At 42.9% G+C, this 22,424-nt stretch overlaps 1 protein-coding gene across 2 annotated transcripts in view; it reads left to right on the plus strand.

The window, feature by feature from the left end:
• LOC145358019 (calcipressin-2-like) overlaps nt 1-22,424 on the plus strand; it is a 157,973-nt gene that overhangs the window by 120,011 nt on the left and 15,538 nt on the right. For both annotated transcript variants that reach the window (XM_080211710.1, XM_080211711.1), the window contains exon 3: nt 21,048-21,219. In XM_080211710.1, coding sequence (XP_080067836.1) covers nt 21,048-21,219 — 172 coding nt within the window. The remainder of the gene's footprint in view (nt 1-21,047; nt 21,220-22,424) is intronic.

Consider the following 22,424-nt stretch of genomic DNA (forward strand, 5'->3'; position numbering starts at 1 on the left):
ATCCCCCATTATTTTATTGACCTCTATAAGATCACCCTTGAACCTTCTACGCTCCAGAGAAAAAAGTCCCTATCTATCCAGCCTCTCCTTATAACTCAAACCATAAAATCCGGGTAGCATCCTAGTAAATCTTTTCTGCACTCTTTATAGTTTAATAATCTCCTTTCTATAATAGGGTGACCAGAACTGTACACAGTGTTCCAAGTGTGGCCTTACCAATGTCTTGTACAACTTCAGCAAGACGTCCCAACTCCTGTATTCAATGTTCTGGCCGATGAAACCAAGCATGCTGAATGCTTTCTTCACCACTCTGTCCACCTGTGACTCCACATTTAAGGAGCTATGAACCTGTACCCCTAGATCTCTTTGTTCTATACCTTTCCCCAATGCCCTACCATTAACTGAGTAAGTCCTGCCCTGGTTCAATCTACCAAAGTATATCACCTCGCATTTATCTAAATTAAACTTCATCTGCCATTCATCAGCCCACTGGCACAACTAAGCAAGATCATGTTGCAATCGAAGATAACTTTCTTCACTACCCACTATGCCACCAATCTTGATATCATCCGCAAACTTACCAACCATGCTGCCTATATTCTCATCCAAATCATTAATATAAATGACAAATAACAGTGGATCCAGCACTGATCCCTGAGGCACACCACTGGTAACAGGCCTCCAGTTTGAAAAACAACCCTCTACAACCACCCTCTGGCTTCTGTCAAGATGATAATTTTGTATCCATTTAGATACTGGATCCTGTGAGATTTAATCTTATGCAACAACCTACCATGCAGTACCTTGTCAAAGACCTTGCTAAAATCCATGTAGACAACATCAACTGCACTGCCCTCATCTACCCTCTTGGTTACCCCTTCAAAAAACTCAATCAAATTTGTGAGACATGATTTTCCACTCACAAAGCCATGCTGACTGTCCCTAATCAGTCCTTGTGTCTCTAAATGTCTGTAGATCCTGTCTCTCAAAATACCTTCCAACAACTTATCCACCACAGATGTGAGGCTCGCTGGCCTGTAGTTCCCAGGCTTTTCCCTGCAGCCCTTTTTAAACAAAGGCACAACATCTGCTAGTCTCTAATCTTCAGGCACCTCACTTATGACTATCGATGATTCAAATATCTCAGCTAGGAGACCTGCAATTTCCTCCCATAATGTCCTGGGATACACTTTATCAGATCCTGGGGATTTATCTACCTTGATGCGCTTTTAAGATTTCCAGCACCTCCTTCTCTGTAATAGGTAGTCTCCTCAAGATATCACTATTTAGTTTCCCAAGTTCCCGAACATCCATGCTTTTCTCAACAGTAAATACAGATGAGAAATATTTATTTAGGATCTCACCCATCCCTTGCGCATCTGTACATAGATGACCTTGTTGATCTTAAAGAGGCCCTACTCTCTCCCTTGTTACTCTTTTGCCCTTTATGTAGTTGTAGAAGCTCTTTGGATTCTCCTTTGCCTTATCTGCCAAAACAATCATGTGTCCCCGTTTTGCTCTTCTGACTTCTCTCTTAACTCTACTCCTACATCACCTATACTCTTCAAGGGATTCACTTGATCCCAGCTGTCTACGCATGTCATGTGCCTCCTTCTTCTTCTTGACAAAGGCCTCAATATCCCGGGTCATCCAGGGTTCCCTATTTTTGCCAGCCTTGCCCTTCACCCTCAGAGGAATGTGCTTACCCTGAACCCTGATTAACACACTTTTGAAAACCTGCCACTTACCAGACATCCCTTTGCCTTCCCACAGACTCCCCCAATTAACTTTTGAAAGTTCCTGCCTGACACCATCAAAATTGGCCTTGCCCCAATTTAGAATTCTAACTTTTGGACCAGATCTATCATTCCCCATAGCTATCTTAAAACTCAAAGATTTATGGTCACTGGTCCCAAAGTGATCCCTCACTAACACTTCTGTCACCTGCCCTTCCTTATTTCCCAAGAGTTTTGTACCCTCTCTAGTCAGGCCATCCACATACTGAATGAGAAATTCCTCCTGAATACACTCAACAAATTTCTCTCCATCCAACCCTCTAATATTATGGCCGTCCCAGTCAATGTTGGGAAAGTGAAAGTCTCCAACTATTACCACCCTATTTTTCTTGGAGCGATCTGTAATCTCCTTACATATCTGCTCCTCAATTTCCCGCCGACTATTTGGGGGTCTATAGTACAACCCTATCGAAGAGATTTCCCCTTTCTTATTTCTCAGTTCTACCCATATAGACTCAATGGCCGAACCCTCGGATATATCCCCTCTAAGTACAGCCATGACATTTTCCATAATCAAAAGTGCAACACCCCTTCCTCTCTTGCCACCTTTCTATCTTTCCTATAGCATCTGTACCCTGGAGCATTGAGCTGCCAGTCCTGTCCCTCCCTTAGCCATGTTTCAGTCATTGCTATAATATCCCAGTCCCATGTACCTATCCATGCCCTGAGTTCATCTGCCTTGCCTCTCAGGCCTCTTGCATTGAAATAAATGCAATTTAATCTGGACTGCCCTTGCTCTCTGCCTTGCTTTTGCCTGATCTGTCTGGTACTAGAATTACTGACACTGTCTTTACTACTTAATGTGCTCTCTTTAACTTCTGTGCTCTCCTTAAACTTTTCTTCTGTTTCCCTACTCCTTTGGGTCCCACCCCTCCGCCAAACTAGTTTAAACCTTCGAGTGGCTCTTGCAAATTTCCTGCCAGGATGGTAATTCCCCCTCTCTAGTTCAGGTGTAACCCATCTCTTTTGATCAGGTCACCCCTTCCCCAGAAAAGATCCCAATGATCCAAAAATCTAAATGCCTCCACCCTGCACCAACTCTCAAGCCATGCATTCATCTGCATAATCATCCTATTCCTACTCTCACTAGCACGCGGCACCAGCAGCAGTCCTGAAATTACTATCTTCGAGGTTCTGCACTTTAGCCTTCTGCCTAACTCTCTGGATTCATACTTCAGGATCTCATCCCTTTTCCCACCTATGTCATTGGTACCAATATGTACAATGACCTCTGGCTGCTCACCTTTCCCCTTAAGAATGTCCTGCAATTGCTCAGAGACATCCCTGACCCTGGCACTAGGGAGGCAACACACCATCCTGGAGTCTCGATCCAGTATCTCCCCATTTTCTATGCCTGTTAGCTTTGACAAAGGGTCACCTGGACTCGAAACATCCTCTCTTTTCTCTCTTTGCAGATGCTGGCAGATATGCTAAGATTTTCCAGCATTTCCACTTTTGGTTTCAGATTCCACTGTCCACAGTAATTTGCTTTCATCCATTAATAAAGGCATAATGATATGCCTTGGCTCATGTCACAAACAGCTGTTGGAACTGTTTGACAATATTTCATTTTAATTCTCATTGACACAGGCAGTCTATTTTTTTTTCATTTTTAACAAGCTGGGAATTTAAATAACTTCACAAACTCTGCAAACCTAGCTCACCCTTCATTTACATCCACTCTAAAAAATCATAGCTCCCACACAATGGGTTAAAGCTGTTGCTGAAAATGGGGAATATTTGAACCCAGCACAAGTTCACATGACCCTGCTATGCTTGGGTTTTCCTCACATGTGAATTACACCCCAGCCCCATTTGCCTCCCAGCAAAATGGAATCTGGTGGAAACAGTGGGTCCTGCCTGGAAGATCCACAGAATCTCCACAATAATCTGAGCCAAAACAGTTAATAACTCTTTATAGAAAGTTTTTTTTTAATTCATTCATGTGATTTTGGTGGTAGTGCCCATCCCTTGTTGCCCTTCAGAAGGTGATGGTGAGCTAGCTTCTTGCACATGCCCATGTGCTTAGTTGCACTCACAGGATTTTGACTCAGTGTTAATGAAGGAATGGTGAAATATTTTCAAATCAGAATAGTGTGTGGCTTGGAGGACAGTGTAGTGGTGTTCCAATGTGTCATTGCCCTTCTAGATGGTAGCAGTCATGGGTTTGAAAGGTGCTGTCTAAGGAGCCTAAGTGAGTTCCTGCAGTGCATCTTGTAGATGGTACACACTCCTGTCACTCTGCTTTGTTGGTGGAGGGAGTCAATGTTTGTGGATGGAGTGCCAATCAAGTGGGCTGCTTTTTCCTGGGTGGTGTCAAGTTCTTGAGTGTTGTTGGAGCTGTACTTATCCAGGCAAGTGGAGAGTATTCCATCACACTCCTGACTTGTGCTTTATAGATGGTGGACAGGCTTAGGGGATTCAGGAAATGAGTTACTCACTGCAAAGATCCTAACCTTTGACTTGCTGTCTTAGCCACAGTATTTATATGGCTAGCTCATTAAGTTCCTTGTCAATGGCCTCCTGCACTGTCGGGATTCTATGAATGGTAACCCCCAGCCTATTGATGGTGGGAAATTCAGTGATGGTAATGCCATTGAATGTCAAAGGGCGAAGGTTAGGTTCTCTTTAGTTGAACATGGTTATTGCCTGGCACTTGTGTGGCACAAATGTTACTTGCCTCTTGTCATCCCAAGCCTGGATATTGTTCAGGTCATGCTGCATTTGGACATGGGCTGCTTCAGTATCTGAGGAGGGGGGAATGTTGCTGAACATTCCCCAGCAAACATCACTTTTTCTGACCTTATGATGGAGGAAAGGTCACTGGTAAAGCAGCTGAAGATGGTCAGGCCTAGGATACTACCCTGAGGGACTCCTGCAGGGAAGTGCTGAAACTGAGTTGATTGCTCTCCAACAACTCCAACCATTGTGATTGCAGGTATACCTTTCGTTATTTAATTACACCAGAATGTCTATCAACTTGGAATGGAAACAGTGGTCATTCATCACCTCAGATGCTTGTCAATGGAAGGGACAATTCCAGCTAATTGAGGCTTCTTTCTGTTTCCTCTTTTCATCAAGTTTAAACATTTATGAAATATTGATAACCTGGACTGATATGATCATTTCGCCCTTGAGAACCTTGTTCATCCAAGCGATACAGAAATATGTATGAAAAATAGAGCAATGGCTAAAATCCATTTGTCACAACCCTATTAACTGATTGAGCCTCTCAGTTGCAATCCATTAAAGGAAACGCAAGTCCTGCTTCTTCATAAACTCCTTTCATTTCCTGATTCAACTCCACATACACATCACCAATATCCAATGCCACCTTAACCTTTTTATGTACCCCAGTGACTTCTATTAAATGATTAACATCCAATTTAGGACTTAAGTGGAAGGTAACTGTTAACCCATTCCAAACATTAATTGGGGGTGTTAAAAGGAACTCTTTTTATTTCAAAATAGTACAAAGTACAGATGCAAAAGTACAAGTTATAAAGATTGCATTTGACAATCAACAAATAACCATGTTAATTACATTTAACTACAATGGTACGAACAAAGCACCATGACGGACAGCTGGCATGTGTTGCGAGTTGTCCACTGCCCACCTTCAAAGCTACAGACAACTCGCAACAGCATATAAGCCAGCAAACTTCTGCACAAACATTGTGCTAACGCCATCCATTAACTAATAGGTGTTACAGGCAAGTATTATGGATCCACAAAAGCAAGTAGGCATTATAAATAGGTAGTTCTAAAGCCGATTCAAATAAAGGTAGGTTAAATGCCAAAAGAAATGTGAAAGGAGTGATGACTGAGGGCAACATCAGAAACATATGTGCATATTTAAATTAGAGCATATAGTGTTCCACTTAAAACTGATAAAGCAGGCTGGAAACAAGGAAGGCTGGAGCAGTGGAATTGTTAAATAGTGACTGTACATCTGTCTTTGCCCAGGGAAAAAAGGAAAATGTTGCCAATTCAAATAGTAAAGTGACAGAACCTGCAGAGAAGGAGAAACACCATAAGAAGCTAAAAAAGGTAAAAGGAAGACTTGTGCTAATGTAGCTACTTCTGGTTACATCAAAGGTGTTCATTCACAGCTCAGTAAACAATGGATCTTGTTGCATTGATCTTAAAGTCAATAAACAGCTGCTCCAAGAGGGAATGTTGGGAGCCAGCAGATCTTGCACAATGGCTGGTTAGTGGGCGAGGCAATTTTTAAAAATCAAGAATCCTGGTAGTCAGATAAAGAAGGTGTTGTACTCTTTCCATACATGGTGCTCATTTTTGGCGGCTGCCAAGAAAGCTTGGCAAAACTCCAACCAATTCCAGGTCAAAAGCCTTAAGACTCCTTACCAAAATTGATTGGAGTTGCCAGCATTGGGCTGGGTTGGGCACAGTAAGTAGTCTCACAGCACCAGGTTAAAATCCAACAGGTTTATTTGGTAGCATGAGCTTTCAGAGCATCACTCCTTCATCAGCAGGCAGGAATCCTGGAGCAGTGAGTAGGTTTTGTTGCCACTCTGGAATAAATAACAGGGAGTAGGAGTGATTCCCCAAATCGCAGCACTACCTCACCACCCCCACCACCACCACCACCACCCCCACAACCCCCCCCCCCCCCCCAACGACTTGCCTTCAGGCCATGACCAGTGCAAGCATCTATAGAAATATAGAAACTAGAAGCAGGAATAGGCCATTCTGCTCTTCAAGCCTGCTCTGCCATTCATCTTGATCATGGCTGATCATTAATTTCACTACCCTGATCCCTCCCTTCCTCCCATATCCCTTGATCTCTTTAGCTTAAAGAATTATATCTATTTTCTTCTTGAAATAAGACAACGTTCCAACCCCAAAATCTATATTCAGCTCTGACGAAGAATCATCCAGACTTGAAACGTTGGCTCTATTCTCTCTCCACAGATGCTGTCAGGCCCACTAAGTTTTTCCAGCATTTTCTGTTTTTGAAGCATCTGTACTCATTTTCTTAATAGTGGATGAGCTGCCAGTGGCGCTGCAAAGGTCCTATCCAAATGCTATCAGTAAGGCCTGAGGCCTAATTCCGTTATGGACTCAGGCCTCCTACTTATTGATGCATGCGCTGTGCCGCTAGTCAGCCTCAAAAAAAGACTTGATTTCCTGCCCAACAAGTTGCTTCTGAAAGGTAATGACAATTGTGTATCTAAATACAGAAACCAATTTCAGTAAAAAAAAACAAATTTTGTTCTCACAAGCTGGAATGAAGTAAATGATCAGTCAAACTATGTTCTTGGTGGTACATACTGGAGAGGACTTCACAATAAATCACCACTTCTTTGAGTAGTCGTGTAACACTAGAACATGTGGCCAAGACCTCTGTTTAACATCTTGTCTGAAAGATTCACATCTCAGGCAATGTTACGTTGGTATCAGCCCTGGATTATATATGCAAATCCTACAATATAGCTCCCACAACCTTCAAATTCAGTCAAGTAACACTGGCACGTGCTTATAAAATTTTTTTTTTAAATACGGTGGTGGGGGGTAAGTGGATGACCTTGAACTGACATGTACGGGGAAGGTCATCTCTCACCAATTTGATTGACGTTTGTGAATAGGCAACCAAGATAATTCATGAGGGAAGGGCTGTGGATGTAATTTATATGGATTTTATTAAGGCATTTGACAAGGTACAAAAGCTAAAATCACATGGGATTCGGAGTGTGCTGGCTAGATGGATACAGAACTGGCCTGGCTTGGTTATAGAAAACAGAGAGTAGCGGTGGAAGGGTGTTTCTCAGAATGGAGATCTGTAGCAGTGGTGTTCCGCAGGGATCAGTGCTGGGACCTCCGTTGTTTGTAATATATATAAATGATCTAGATGAAAATGTGGAAGGTTTGCTTCACAAGTTTAATGATGACACAAAATTGGTGGAGTTGCTGATAGTGCCAGGGTTTGTCGGAGGATAGAACAGAATATAGATAGGTTGGGACTTGGGCAGAGAAATAGCAGCTAGAGTTTAATCTAGACAAATGTGGGATGATACATTTTGGAAGATCAAATTTAGGTGTGAATTAAACTGTAAATGGCAGAACCCTTAGGAGCATTAACATACAGAGGGATCTGGGTGTGCAGATCCACAGTTTCTTAAAAGTGGTAACACAGGGAGGAAGTGTCAATTACAAGGGGACATTCAAGGTGAGAGGAGGAAAATTTAAGGGAGATGTGTGGAGGGGAGTTTTTCTCATAAAGAGCCTGGAATGTGCTGCCAGAGGAGGTGGTGGAAGTAGGCACATTAGAAACACTTAAGAAGCATCTGATGGATACGTGAATAGGAAGGGAATAGAGGGACACAGGCCAAGTAAGGGCAGAAGGTTCTTTGTTAGTTCAGTTAGGGCATCATGATTATAGAAACATAGAAACTAGAAGAAGGAGTAGACCTTTCGACCCTTCAAGCCTGCTTCGCCATCCATTTTGATCAAGACTGATCATTCCTCCCCCCCCTCCGCCCCCAATGTTCACTCGCATAAGCATTCCAGCCATTCACTATGATCTGGGAAGTACTTTTCCTACTCAGTGTTCAAGTTAAACAGTAATAACCCAGGAATCATATTCTATACACAAGCTACTTCTAATGTACCATTTACCACCATGGTAATTCTGTGTGCAAAAGGTGGACCCACGCATAAGGACTCTACACTGAGACCAGACAGAAGCTTTGAACCAATAAAAGAATATAAGAAATAGGAGCAGGAGTAGGCCATCTAGCCCTTCGAGCCTGCCCCACCATTCAATAAGATCATGGCTGATCTGCAGTGGATCAGTTCCACTTGCCCGCTTTCTCCCCATATCCCTTAATTCCCCTGTCTATCAGAAAACTCTGTTTGTTCATGTATTTCATACAAATGGCACCCTGTGTGGTGAGACAAGCGTTTATTTCCTCGCACTCTTCAGTGTATGAAAACTATAAATATGCAATCAATGTTCTCTCCTATTATATTATACTGTGGAATGCTACTTACTTTACTGAACACGTCAAGATTAAATTGGTTCAGGCTCTAAAATGCAGAGAACGTTTGAGTTTATTTGTTTGGACTGGAATTCTGATAGGTCTCCTTGGAGGACAAGCCACAGCCTGTTTGTCTGGATTCTGCAATTTAATCTAATCTATTGTAGATTAATTCGCTCTTGTGTAATTTGATTCAGTCATTGGCCCAGCAGGCTTTCAAGCTCACAGAGGCAGATTTCTCCCAAGCCCCTGCCAGGTGGGCTGGTGGGGGGCAGAATTTGATTGGGGGCCCAAAAATTGGTTTTAAGCTGGCATGAATTTAAAGTGATATCTTCCCCTGGTGCCCACCATAGCAGATCTGGAAACCCACTGGAGCTTGGCACGAAACAGATTGGCATCCTGCTAATGGGACACAGGTGAAGGCCCATGCCCGATTCTCTCCATAACATCAGTGGGAAAACACATCGGGTGAAGCATATCTGGAACACCGTGGTGTGCAGATGTCAGGACTCACCTCAACAGTGCCTGGGGCTGCCTCCAGAGTACCAGACCCTGGAGCCTGGAACATCACAGCAATGGGTGGGGGGAACATCTGCAGGTGGACTTTCCAGGTTTGGTGCCCTGGAGGGGATCCATTCATCCAACCTCAGAATATTTCTGGACAACCATCTTCTTTTGCAGGAGAACATTGAGTTCAACAACTATAAACTGCAACCTTCTTCCTCCATCTTAACTCCTCACTGTATATTCCATACATTTTTGTCTCAATGCAGAAACACTCCTTCCCTCTCATCCCACATCTGGTCATCTATCTCTTGTTCTTAAGATTGCTACATTTTTCTTTTACAGCTACACTATAATATCTAACAGAGTTTCCCTCTCTCTCAGTTCTGATGAAGAGCCAAGTCGACCCAAAATGTTAACTCTGTTCTCTTATGCCACAAATGCTACCAGACGTGCTGAGTTTTTCCAGCATTCTCTGTTCTTGTTTCAGATTCCAGCATCCGCAGTATTTTGCTTATTCTTTCTCAGGAGCTCCATTTTCCGGTCTCAGAGTGTTCCGAAAGACCCATCTTTATCTTTAGGAAGTCCACATTCTTTCTCCAATAATGGGTCTGTGATGTTGGATGCCTTTATAATTGCGTCTGAATAGAACAGCAGACTATGCGCCGTCAAGGTCTGCCCCGCCATGGAATACCACACAAAATACCCCACTGCCTAATTAATGAAATGTTGGTGTGTTTTCCTGACATCCTCTGCAATGAGAAACATCCCACGTTACCGCCCCAGCCGCAGTACTTAATCCCCAGGTGGGAGAGTCCCGCCTGCAGTATTAAGACTACTGCTTCCAGAGACCAAGCTCACAACTGTCTGGAACAGAAAATGCATGGCACTCACGATATTGATATCAGAGGACACATGGTGCTCGCACACTGCCTAGGTCAGAGAGCACAGAGAACTGAAATGATTGATTTTGGAGAGTGCATCAAATTGTGCTTCAGATTTCAGAGAACATGCAGCACTCGTAATACTGAGTTTAGACAGGAAGAGGTGAAGAATGGGAGGATTTCTAGATGAGGTGGAGAATTCTAAAACAGAGTTATTGCTGAACCAGGAACCAATTTAGATCAACAAGAGCAGGGAGGTGACAGGTGCATGGGCCATCTTGCGACTTAAGATACGTGCACAGATTTTGTGATGAGCTTAAGTTCATTGAGTATCGAAGATGGGAGGATGACCACGACAACATTGAATAGTCAAGTCTGGCAAATAACACTCCATATAATGGTATGGCTTTTGGGATGAACACAGAATACACTCATTATATAAGGAAATGAGCATCAGTCTCTCTCATCATTGAAATCTTTCATTCTTGGTACCATTCAGTAAATGTCTTCTGTACCCTCTCTAGCATCACATCCTTCCTAATGCATGGTGCCCAGAATTAGCCACAGTAGCCCAACTGAAGCCCAGCTAGTGATTATAAAGCTTTAGCAAAACTCTCGTACTTTTGACAAGTTGAGTGACTGAGCAGATGCAGAATAATGTGTAGATGCAGGGGCCACATTCTAAGATATGCAGTAAACTATTTATGACTGAGATAAGGAGACATTTCCTCACCCAGAGTGTGGTAACCTTATATAGCATAGAAGGCCATTGAGGCCAAAACATTGTATGTTTTCAAGAAGGAGTTATATAGAGCTCTTGGGGCTAAAGGGATCATATCTCACCCTGCTCTGCACCAGAGTTCCAGATTTCCCCATTCCAAGTTTGCAATCTCCATCTCCCATTGCACGATCCTGATCACTGTTTCCCATTCTGAGTTTCCAATCTCCGTCTCCCATCCCGAGTCTCAATCTCCATCTCCCATTCTGAATTCCCAATTTCTGTTTACGATTCTAAGTTTCCGATTTCCGTCTCCCATTCCGAGTCTCGAATTCTGTCTCCGTCTCCCACTGCCCGTCTTTGAGAACTGCCTGTTTTTATCCCTGAAATGATGTCTCTACCCCACCACACTGTCAAACTGGAGGGCTTCCATGCACTAAGAAATAGCCCTTTTATTCAAAGGATGCTAATAACTATTTAACGTTAATATCCCCCAGTTGAGACGATCTTTTGAATATTTTATTGAGAATATGCTTTGCATGATTTATTTAAACTAGAATGTCCATCAGCATTGAAGGGAAATAAACATCAGTAATTGCCTTGGATGCTTGTCAATGAATATGACAAATATAGCTTTTTATTAGCACATTCTGTTGCTCCTAATGTGATCATGTTCACATAACTATACAGCACTGAGGAGCATAGGAGTCAGAGTAGGTCATGGACTGGACTGATATAATCCTTTACACTATGAGAAAGCTTGGGAGACAGTGCTGTACGTTCTGCAGGTTATGAAGGAAAGATATTACAACTATAAAAAATGTTGATTGTCATGCTTTTGGACAATGATGTCTCCACTGCCTGAGTCTGTTATCTAAACCCTCTCTCCTTTGTTTAGTCTGGGCAGATTTATGATGTGGTACCACTTTGTTTTCCGTAGATTGCGCTCGGTCCTGAACCTTCTGATAGTCTCAGACTGCTAACCCAGGGATTAATTTCTTGGGCAGTGCAGGAGGCCGAATGTTGAAGCTTTCTGCTCATCAGCAGTTTATGTGGCGCAAATCTATGTTGCAGTGGAGTAGACCCGGATGTCAAAAGTGCCATTGGAAAATTTTCTTTGTTCTTCAAAAGGGTTTTAATAATGCAGTCATTCCTTTCCATCTTGCTGATTGGGGATTCCTCAGAGAACTGGTGAGATGTAACAACCCATACTTCTCAGTGAAATGGGGGAAGCGGCTGTGAGTGAAATTGCAGGTCATTGTCGAACACCACCTAATCCAGAATGCCATATGCTGCAAAGACTTCTCTTAATGACCTAATGACTAATTGTGGTTATGGTGTGTGAACACTTCACCTTGATCTACCTGGAGAAATAGTCGACAATGATAAGAAGATTTACCATTGTACATAAATAGTCCATTTCCAGACATTCCCATGGTCTGGTAGGAAACTGGATGGGGATAAGGGTTTCCCTTTGGACTAGTTTGTGCACCACTCACCTGGCACTGAAAGATCATCTCTTTGGTCACTTTCGATTTTCCCGATCAGTGTACTACAGTGTACTCTTGGAGAACTTGATCAAGCTGTCATCCACTGAGAACATTGAGTGGATTTCCCTTGCTGAAGCCTTGTTAAGTCAGGTTGACATTGATTTAAAAGGATCCATCTGAATCAGGAATCGGAACCATTGGGGGAAGCACCATTCTATCAGCTTAATGATGGGGAGATGACTGCCATCTTGGTCATCCTGTCAAGTTGCAGATAGACAACCTGACAGGATGCCTCTCAGCCTCCATGTCTTCTATGAAGTTTCCTTGGCGATTTTCAATTGTCTTTACTGAAATCTTCAACTTTGCTGCTCCTTTTTCCAGTCAGACTTGCAACCCTTTAAAATTGATATTTGGGAATTTACGGGGTCCTTCGCTGCTGCCACCATATTGCGTTTTGGTTGTGAATGGCTGATGAATGGTTACAGAGACACAGATATGCCTAAACAATAATGGATGCAATATCTTCCCCAGTGTAAAAAGACACACAGCCCTTACATATTTCCTCAACATAATGCTGTGTTCAGTTACCTCAGTCCAGTGAATAGTGCTGAGAGAGCCTGTTTGAAGTCAGACTCAGATCCTTGCTAGTCTGTCTCCTTGATCTTTAGGATGAGTTTAAGGTTGACACAGGCTTTTCAACTCAGAGAGAATTCCTGGTTATAAAGCACATATAGGCTGGAATTTTCCACCCTGCCACTGCAAGCCAGGACAGGGAATTTGGTGCTTGGTACACTTCTCCAAAGTCAAATCTTCCTTGCATTGCAGTAGACCAGAAAGGTGTCACCTTGCTATGACGTAGTCTCGCATCAGCTCTGATTTAAGATCACCATATTTGTAACCTTCAGCCAATAGATATAGGCCATTGATAAGGATATCTACTTATTCACCAGGTTTCTGGATCCTTCAGTTAATCTTGGCTTTTTTGAATATCCTGTTATTGTGTAAATTGCAATAATTATCAAAGACTTTGGAGACCGTTTTAAATTTTATCTGCTGTTTAATGACTGTCTTGCCTTCCTATTATGCCATCAGCAATTGCTGCAATAGATTACAATAAGGTGTTGACCTGTTCACCCTCTGGCTTATTATTCAATCCAGATACAATTCGGAATCTTAAAAATCTCTTCTCTTCTTCCATAGTGCCTCCATTTGCCTAAATCAGTCTGGCAATGGTAAATTTGAAACCATTGCTGTTTTAAGCTCTAAGGAGGACTGCCTGGATTTTGAAACATCTATTGCTATAATAGCAGATCAGCCTTTCACTGATATTTGCCGAATTGCTGACATATTTTTGTAATCATTCCTAAACTCTGCAGCATTTTTACAATAATTGCTGGATGCCCCCTCGTTACTGCTTTCCTCCAATTAGGGAATCATATTTAAGATGGTGATTTTCCCCTCAATTGCTGCCATGCATTTACCACCTGCAGTGGTGCTGAGCTTATACCCACTCAGCTCGGAACTCAAGCTCACTAAAAATTGAACTTTTCTGCCTATTTGCTGCACCACTATTGTGAGATTTTGAGCCTTTGTTAAGCTTTGCTCGTCCTTTCTCAATCATCGTTGGTTCTTTGACTTTTATGCTGGATTAAGGCTTTTCACAGACCACCTCGTGCGTTGGAATGGCCCCTTAGTAAGCTGAACAGTAGATTTTTTTTTCTCTGCCTCCCAGCCTCCACGTCTTCTATGAGGCTTCTTTGGCAATTTTCAAGTACCTTTGCTGCAGTCTTCAATTTTGCCACCCTTTTGCCCAGTCAGACTTGCAAACCTTTTTTAAAATTGATATTTGGAAATTTAAAGGATACTTCACTGCTGCCACCGTGTTGCATATTACTTGTGACTGGCTGAGGAATGGTTACAGAGACATAGATATACCTGAACAATAACTGGTTTATTGTGTAAACATAATTATTTACAGATGTACAGGACTACGAGTGGGATTTTTCACACCCCTACCCCCTGCGGTGTATTTTCTGGTGGCAGCTCATGATTAGCCTCCAGCAGAATCTTCCAATCCCACTGATGTTTACAAGATTTTGTATGACTCGCCTGTCCCACCGCTGGGGAACGCAGCGTGCGATGTCACCTGCAGCAGGATGGTAAAATTCAGCCCTGTAGATATTACTCAATCTCAGCCATGATCTTTCTCCCACAAGGCTCGTCCTAGTCATATCACTCAGGCAGAGAGTGAGGATAAAGGGGTCTTTCTCAGGATGGCAGCCGGTGACTTCCATCAGGGGTCGGTGCTGGGACCAGAATTTTTCACAATATACATTAACAATTTGGAGGAAGGAACTGAAGGCACTGTTGCTAAGTTTGCAGATGATACAAAGATATGTAGAGGGACAGGTAGCATTGAGGAAGCAGGGGTGCTGCAGAAGGACTTGGACAGTGGGCAAAGAAGTGTCAGATAAGAACATAAGAACATAAGAAATAGGAGCAGGAGTAGGCCATCTAGCCCTTCGAGCCTGCCCCGCCATTCAATAAGATCATGGCTGATCTGTCGCTGCTCAGTTCCACTTTCCCACTTTCTCCCCATAACCCTTAATCCCCTCTCTTATCAAAAACCCATCAACCCGCGTCTTAAAAATATTTAGCGAGGCAGCCTCCACCACCTCAACGGGCAGAGAATTCCAGAGATTCACCACCCTTTGAGTGAAGAAGTTCCTCCTCAACTCCGTTCTAAACCGCCCCCCTTTTATCTTGAGGCTGTGCCCCCTAGTCCTACTGTCTTTTTTGAGCGGGAAGAGTCTCTCCACCTCTATCCTGTCCATCCCATTCATCATCTTATACGTCTCAATGAGATCTCCCCTCATTCTTCTAAACTCTAACGAGTACAAGCCCAGTTTATTCAGCCTCTCCTCATAGCTCAACCCCCTCAACTCCGGTATCAGCCTAGTAAACCTCCTCTGCACTCCCTCCAAGGCCAAAATATCTTTGCGCAGGTGCGGCGCCCAAAACTGCACACAGTACTCCAGCTGCGGCCTCACCAATGCCCTATACAGCTGCAGCAAGACCTCCCTACTTTTATATTCAATCCCCCTCGCTATGAAGGCCAGCATCCCATTCGCCTTCCTGACCACCTGCTGCACCTGCAAGCTGGGTTTTTGTGACTCATGCACAAGGACCCCGAGGTCCCTCTGCACCGTCGCCTGCTGCAGTTTTTTGCCCCGTAAGTAATAGTCCTTCCTACCATTATTCCTACCAAAGTGGACCACCTCACACTTGCCAACATTAAATTCCATTTGCCATTTCCTGGCCCATTCGCCCAGCCTATCTAGATCCTTCTGCAGACTCTCCACACCCTCCGCACAATTTGCCGTTCCCCCAATCTTGGTGTCATCAGCAAATTTCGACACCCTACACTCGGTTCCCTCCTCCAGATCATCTATATAAATGGTAAAAAGCTGAGGCCCCAGCACCGACCCCTGGGGCACTCCACTAGTCACCATCCGCCAATCCGAATAGCACCCGTTGACCCCCACTCTCTGCCTCCTATTTGACAACCAATCCTCTATCCACGCTAACACCCTACCCCCAACTCCATGTCCCCCGACCTTCTGCAATAACCTCTTGTGAGGTACTTTGTCAAACGCCTTCTGAAAATCTAGAAAGACCACATCCACCAGCTCTCCTCTATCCACCGCCCTAGACACATCCTCATAGAACTCCAGTAAATTTGTCAGACACGACTTCCCTTTAATGAAACCGTGCTGCGTCTGCTCTATCATGGAATGCAATGCAGAGAAGTGTGAGGTTATGCACTTTGGAAGGAGGAATGGAGACATAGACTATTTTCTAAATGGGGAATTGCTTAGGAAATCAGAAGTACAAAAGGACTTGGGAATCTTTGTTCAAGATTCTCTTAAGGTTAACATGCAGGTTCAGTCGACAGTTAGTAAGGTAAATGCAGTGTTAGCATTCATGTCTAGAGCAGGAATGTATTTCTGATGCTGTGTAAGGCTCTGGTCAGACGTCATTTGGAAAACTGTAAGCAGTTGTGGGCCCCATATCTAAGAAAGGATGTCCTGATGAGGAGGATTTTTTTCAGCCAGAGAGTAGTGAATCTGTGGAACTCTTTGCCACAGAAGGAAGTCAGGTCATTGAGTGTCTTTGAGACAGAGATAGATAGGTTCTTGATTAATAAGGGGATCAGGGATTACAGGAAAAAGGCAGGAGAATGGGGATGAGAAAAATAACAGCCATGATTGAATGGCGCAGCAGACTCGATGGGCCAGGTGGCCTAATTCTGCTCTTATGTCTTATGGACTCCTCTTACATCATCATGTGGTACTGAATCTCAATCCCACACATTAACCCTTTTAGCCATGAAGACCCTAATGCTACAGAAATACAAAGCGCAAGGTTATAAAGAACAACATAGGAGATGTATATGTGTGTATAAATGAAAGAAAATATTCTTACCCACTTAAAGTTGATAAAGCAAGCTGGAATGTGGGGAGACTTAAAGTAGCAAAGTTATTAAATAGTGACTTTACATCTGTCATTGCATCTGACTTTACACCTGTCCAGGCAAGAAAGGAAAATGTTGGCAAGTCAGGATCAGCAGAAAATGAGCAAGATGATATCAAGCAGGTAAAAGAAAGACTTGTGTTTACAGTGTCTTATTTATCAGAGATACTTCAAGGTTCTTCAAGAGGGTAGAAGTTAGACCCCACTGCACCGATGCTAAAGTGAAATACTTGAAATATGGGCCAAGATGGAATGGTGGCACAGTGGTAGCAGTGCTGCCTTGCAGTGCCAGAGACCCGGGTTCAGTTCCCGGCTTGGGTCACTCTCTGTGTGGAGACTGCATGTTTCCCTGTGTCTATGTGGGTTTCCTCCCACAATCCAAAAGATGTGCTAATGTAAGCCTACATGTGACACTGATAAATAAACTTAACAAGTTTGAGTGCCAATCGTCCTTACCCAACCTATGACATCCAGGTGGCTATTGCATGAAGCTATTTCTCAGGCATTCTGGTGGCTGCATGAATCAGGTGCTCCTCAGACAAAGCTTCTTTTACAGAGCCGTCAGGGACTCCCGAGAAACCTCAAGCCAGTACTTGGTTGGCTGTCTTCAGTCTCTTTGTCGAAATTGAATAGGGATCAGGTGAAATTCTGCTCAAGCTTCATGAGTGACTAGTAAAGCTTGATTTTTAAATGTAGAGGTTTTTACTGTGTAACTAGCAGAAAGCAGGAGTGATTCCTGCCCTATCATACTCCCAATTCTGCCCTACCGCTCACCCCCTCTCCTGGGACCTGTCTCCAGTGCAAGCATCTATCCTGAGGATGAGCTGCCAATGAAGATGCAATGGACTTATCCAGATAATAATGAAACTCTGGCTCCCTGGTTATTGACACCCTTTCTGTGCTTGGCACGTGTTGCAGGCCAACAAAAGTCCCTGGAGGGATTTCTGCTCCAACAAATTACCTTTGTAAAGTAATGACTCATATGAATATTAATGAACCAGCCAATTTTCAGTAATCTTTTGCTGGCGATGAAATGTTGGCCAGATCTTCAGGAGAATTCTCTGCTCCTTTGAATAGTTCTTTAATGCAGTAGGTGGTCCTTTCTGAAAGATTGCATCTCAGACACTGGAATGTCAACGTAGATTACACAGCCCTACAGCTGAGTTTGATCCCACTACCTACTGGCTCATCGAGCAAAGCTGACATTAACAGCTTTAAATTTTTTTTAAATTAAAGCAAACATCTAGTTTAAGCAGGCAATGAAAGAGAAAGATTTGCATTTATATAGTACTTTTCATCATGATCAGACATCTCAAAGCACTTTACACCAATTAAATTCTTTTGAAGTGTAGATAATGTTGTAATGTAAGGAATATGCACAGCACAGCCAGTGTAACAACGTGATAACAACCAGATAATCTTGTGATCATCAGATGAAATTTTAACTCACATTCCGTAAATTCACTGTGTCCAGATAGAGCTTCAGGTCTTTAGAAACAGCAAATGCAACTGTATTTCAACACCCAGAGAGGAATTTCCATTGTCAGGAACTGGTCAGACTGGAGATGGCCAATAGAAAGAGTGATACTGATATCACAGCTGGAATTCTCTAGCCATTCATGCCGGTGGGATTCTCCGGTCCCACCAGCAGTGCACCCTCACCCCCAGGCTCCTACTTCCCGAAAAATGACATTTCTAGACCTTTACGTTACAGTCTTACCAGATCCATTGAGCAGGGTTACCGTAATGTTCCTTGTACCTCATTGCCAATATAATAGCTTCAAGAGGCCAACTGGAGAGGAACAATGTTTTATTTTATAAAGCAAAAGTTAAAACCACAAGCATGTGGTGTGTGTACACAAGTACCTACTGGTACAGTAGAATAAATGACACAGTCAGGAGCCTGCTTTATGAAGGGCTCTGGATAGGAGTTCCACCTGTTTAGGTAATTACGAGCACCAAGGGAACTTGTATTCTATGAGTCCCACTGGGAGGTCATTCAGAGATTTCCGATGGGCATTATTACAGAATCAAAAGTGAATACGAGTGGGATTTTCTGGTTGCATCCAGCTCAAGACCAGAACTTCCCATCTGAGGGAGAGATGTGCTGATTAGGTGCATCGGCCGAGCTTAATTCTCCCTTAGTATAGCTGATTAGGTGCCTGTGTGTGGCAACTAGGGGATTTTCACAGTAACTTCATTGTAGTGTTCATGTAAACTGACTTCTGACACTAATAAATAAACTTAAACAGACCTTTAGATGATCCATCAATTTTCTGTCCTACCCCCATGGCAGGAATTGAAAAGTTTACCTTTGTGTTAAATGAAGCAATAATACAACATACCATCACAAACAGACACAACTTATATTAACATAGTGCCTTTTACTCTAATCAAACATCCCAAGGACCTTCACAGGAGTGTTAGTAAAATTAGATATTGAGCCAAATAAGCAGATATGATAGAACGGTTCTTCAGAAGGAACTCTTCAAAATGCAGCTAGTGAAAACAACAAAACTTACTCCAACTTATAAATCAAAGAAAGGGTTTACTAAAGAAACATCAATACTTCAACTTGGGACCTCACCCTGAACCACTCCTAGCTCTCCACAATGCTACACAGTTCTTTATTTATAGTGAATCAGCTGGTCAGCTGACTATTACATCACTCTGTAATTGGTTGCATGATTTACTGGGTCAGCTGACCCTTACATCTTGTTCCCATTGATCACATTACAACCTATACAAAGTTGTCACCAGTTACATTCTAACAAGAAGGAGACCTAAAGTTTGATTAAAGAGGTTGTAAGGAGCTGCTTCAAGAATGAAAGAGTGGCTGGAGACTTCCAGAGCTCAGGGTCTTGGTTTGCTGAATGCACAGCCACCAATGATGGAATGATTTAAAAACAGGGATGTTCAAACAGAAATGGCCGCAAGGCTGGTGAATTTAGCAATAGGGAGGGATGGGGCATGGAAGGGATTTGAAAACAAGGATGAGCCTTTTAAAATCAAGGCGTTGATTAACCCAGAGCTTTTGTTGGTGAGTGAACAGAGAGTTGATGGGTAAATTGGATTATAGGACTTGGTGCAAGTTAGAACACAGGAGACAAAATTTCAATTACTTAAAGTTTACCAAGGGTAAAGCCTAGAGGCCAGGCAGGAGCACCTTGAAGAAGGGTAGCTAGTTAGAGAGAGTGAGAGTGAGAGAGAGAGAGTGTGAAGAGGAAGACAGAGAAAGAGGAACTATGCTCCTGGTGGGAAGTAGAGCTCAACTATTTGGCCATGATGTTGAAAAGAAGAGTGAAAATCTGAAACTTGCTAGCCATGAGGCATTTGAGCCTAGGTCAATTGCGAATTTCAGAACTCAATTTGACAGATTTTTATTCAGCAAGGATTTGAAGAGTTAAGAATGTGTAAATGGGGTTGAAATACAGATTAGCCATGATCCAACTGAATGGCAGAATTGGTTTGAGAGATTGAATGCCTGCTTCTAGTTTATCAGGATTCAAGAGACACAAAATTAGAAATTCTTTAGAAAGAGGAAAATCAGCCAGAATTTTTTTGCCAAAAGAATATTGAACATACAAAATAAGTGTCATTTAGCATATCATTGAACTAGGCAAGTGGAGACACATAGATGTGTTCTGGAGAGAGAAAAGTTTGAGGGATCTGATGTCAAAATGATGAAGTGTGGTAAACCTATGAAAATGTGACAGGTTTATTTTATTTGAGTCCTTGGCCTTTCCTGTGAGTACCTGGGCCTGGATTTTACCCCTTGACCCCAGAGGCAGCGTGCCATTGACCGGCAGTGGACCCTGGAAGTCCTACCGAAGTCAATGTTCATCTGCATTCTTCACTAGCCGTGCCATCGGGGAACTGACTGCCAGGCTTTGATCACGGAAGGTCCCACCATGGTAAGGACTAGAAAGTTCCACCCATGGTGTTGCATATTAGGAACAAGAAACATTTAATAAACTTTCCTGACCACAGAATGGAAGAAGTGGTAATATAATTAAATGGAAAATCCTTAACTCTTCTGCTATGGCAACTTTAACCATCTTATTTTATCAAGGAAATTTGTTAATCAGAATTTCCATGTCTTAATGGGTTGTATTTTTCAGGTCCAGAACAGCCAAGATGACGTCAAAAGCATGTACTTGACCCCACCTCCACCTATGAAACAATTCCTCATCTCACCCCCAGCCTCTCCTCCAGTTGGATGGCACCCAATTGAAGATGCTACTCCCACCATTAATTACGATCTTCTGCGTGCAATTGCTACTCTTGGCCCAGGTGGGACACAGCTTTATGAGTAAAGAAAAATTGAATGATTTTGTAGATTTAGTATGCATGTGTTGGAGGCATAGTGTTTTTTTTTAGAATTCCAAAACTGATGTGAGAAGGCATTAAATAAATATGTTAAGTTGATTATAATCCCATGGTTAAGTGCAGTGAAACAGCTGTTGTCAGTTTTTACTTGCTGCTAAAATATACAATCTCTTCTTTAGAGAATTATATTCACTAAACATTGACAAAAATGTTCTAAGCCCACAAAGCCGAATCAAGCTCAAACAGCAGGCGGCATTGGACTGCAAACATGTTTGGGAGTTGAGATTTATGTTTCAATAGCCCACAGTGTCTTTATTACTTGTTGTCTGTAGCCAACTTTCCACCAATATACTTATGATTAAGGGAGGCAATGCCTAGTGGTATTATTACTGGACTATTAATCCAGAAACTCAGCTAATGTTCTGGGGACCCGGGTTCGAATCCCGCCACAGCAGATGGTGGAAGTTGAATTCAATAAAAAAAATCTGGAATTAAGAATCTACTGATGACCATGAATCCAATGTCAATTCTCAGAATAACCCATCTGGTTCACCACTAATGTCTTTAGGGAAGGAAAACTGCCATCCTTACCTGGTCGGGCCTACGTGTGACTCCAGAGCCACAACAATGTGTCGTTGACTCTCAACTGCCATCTGAACAAGGGCAATTAGGGATGGGCAGTAAATGCTGGCCAGCTAGCAACACCCATGTCCCAGGAATGACTTAAAAAAAGATTAAAGGTGATGTGCTGCACAACGATCAGTGAGACTGCCTTTTTCCCAGTCAGGGAAAGATTATTCTCTATCCCAGAGGATGAACATTTTCTTTTGAGAGATCTTTCAAAGATTCGCTATTCCAAAGTTTATTTTTAAAATCTGCACTGAAACCATTGCCCCACAGAGAAACATTCCAAGTTGGATTAGATCCGAGATGCATTGAGCTGACATCTATTGTGGTTCAGTTACTAAGCACCTACTATTGGATGTTGACCTGAGCTTGGTACCAATTCTTTGGGAATAAGCTCTCCAAAGATGCGCAGGTTAGGTTGATTGGCCATGAGAAATTGCCCCGTTGTGCCAGGGGGATTAGCAGGATAAATACATGGGGTTACAGAGATAAGGCCTGAGTGGAATTGTGGTCAGTGCAGACTTGATGGGCCAAATGGCCTC

Source organism: Carcharhinus amblyrhynchos, chromosome 24 (assembly GCF_965287045.1).
Source record: "Carcharhinus amblyrhynchos chromosome 24, sCarAmb.v2.hapA, whole genome shotgun sequence".
NCBI classification, from domain to species: Eukaryota; Metazoa; Chordata; class Chondrichthyes; order Carcharhiniformes; family Carcharhinidae; genus Carcharhinus; species Carcharhinus amblyrhynchos.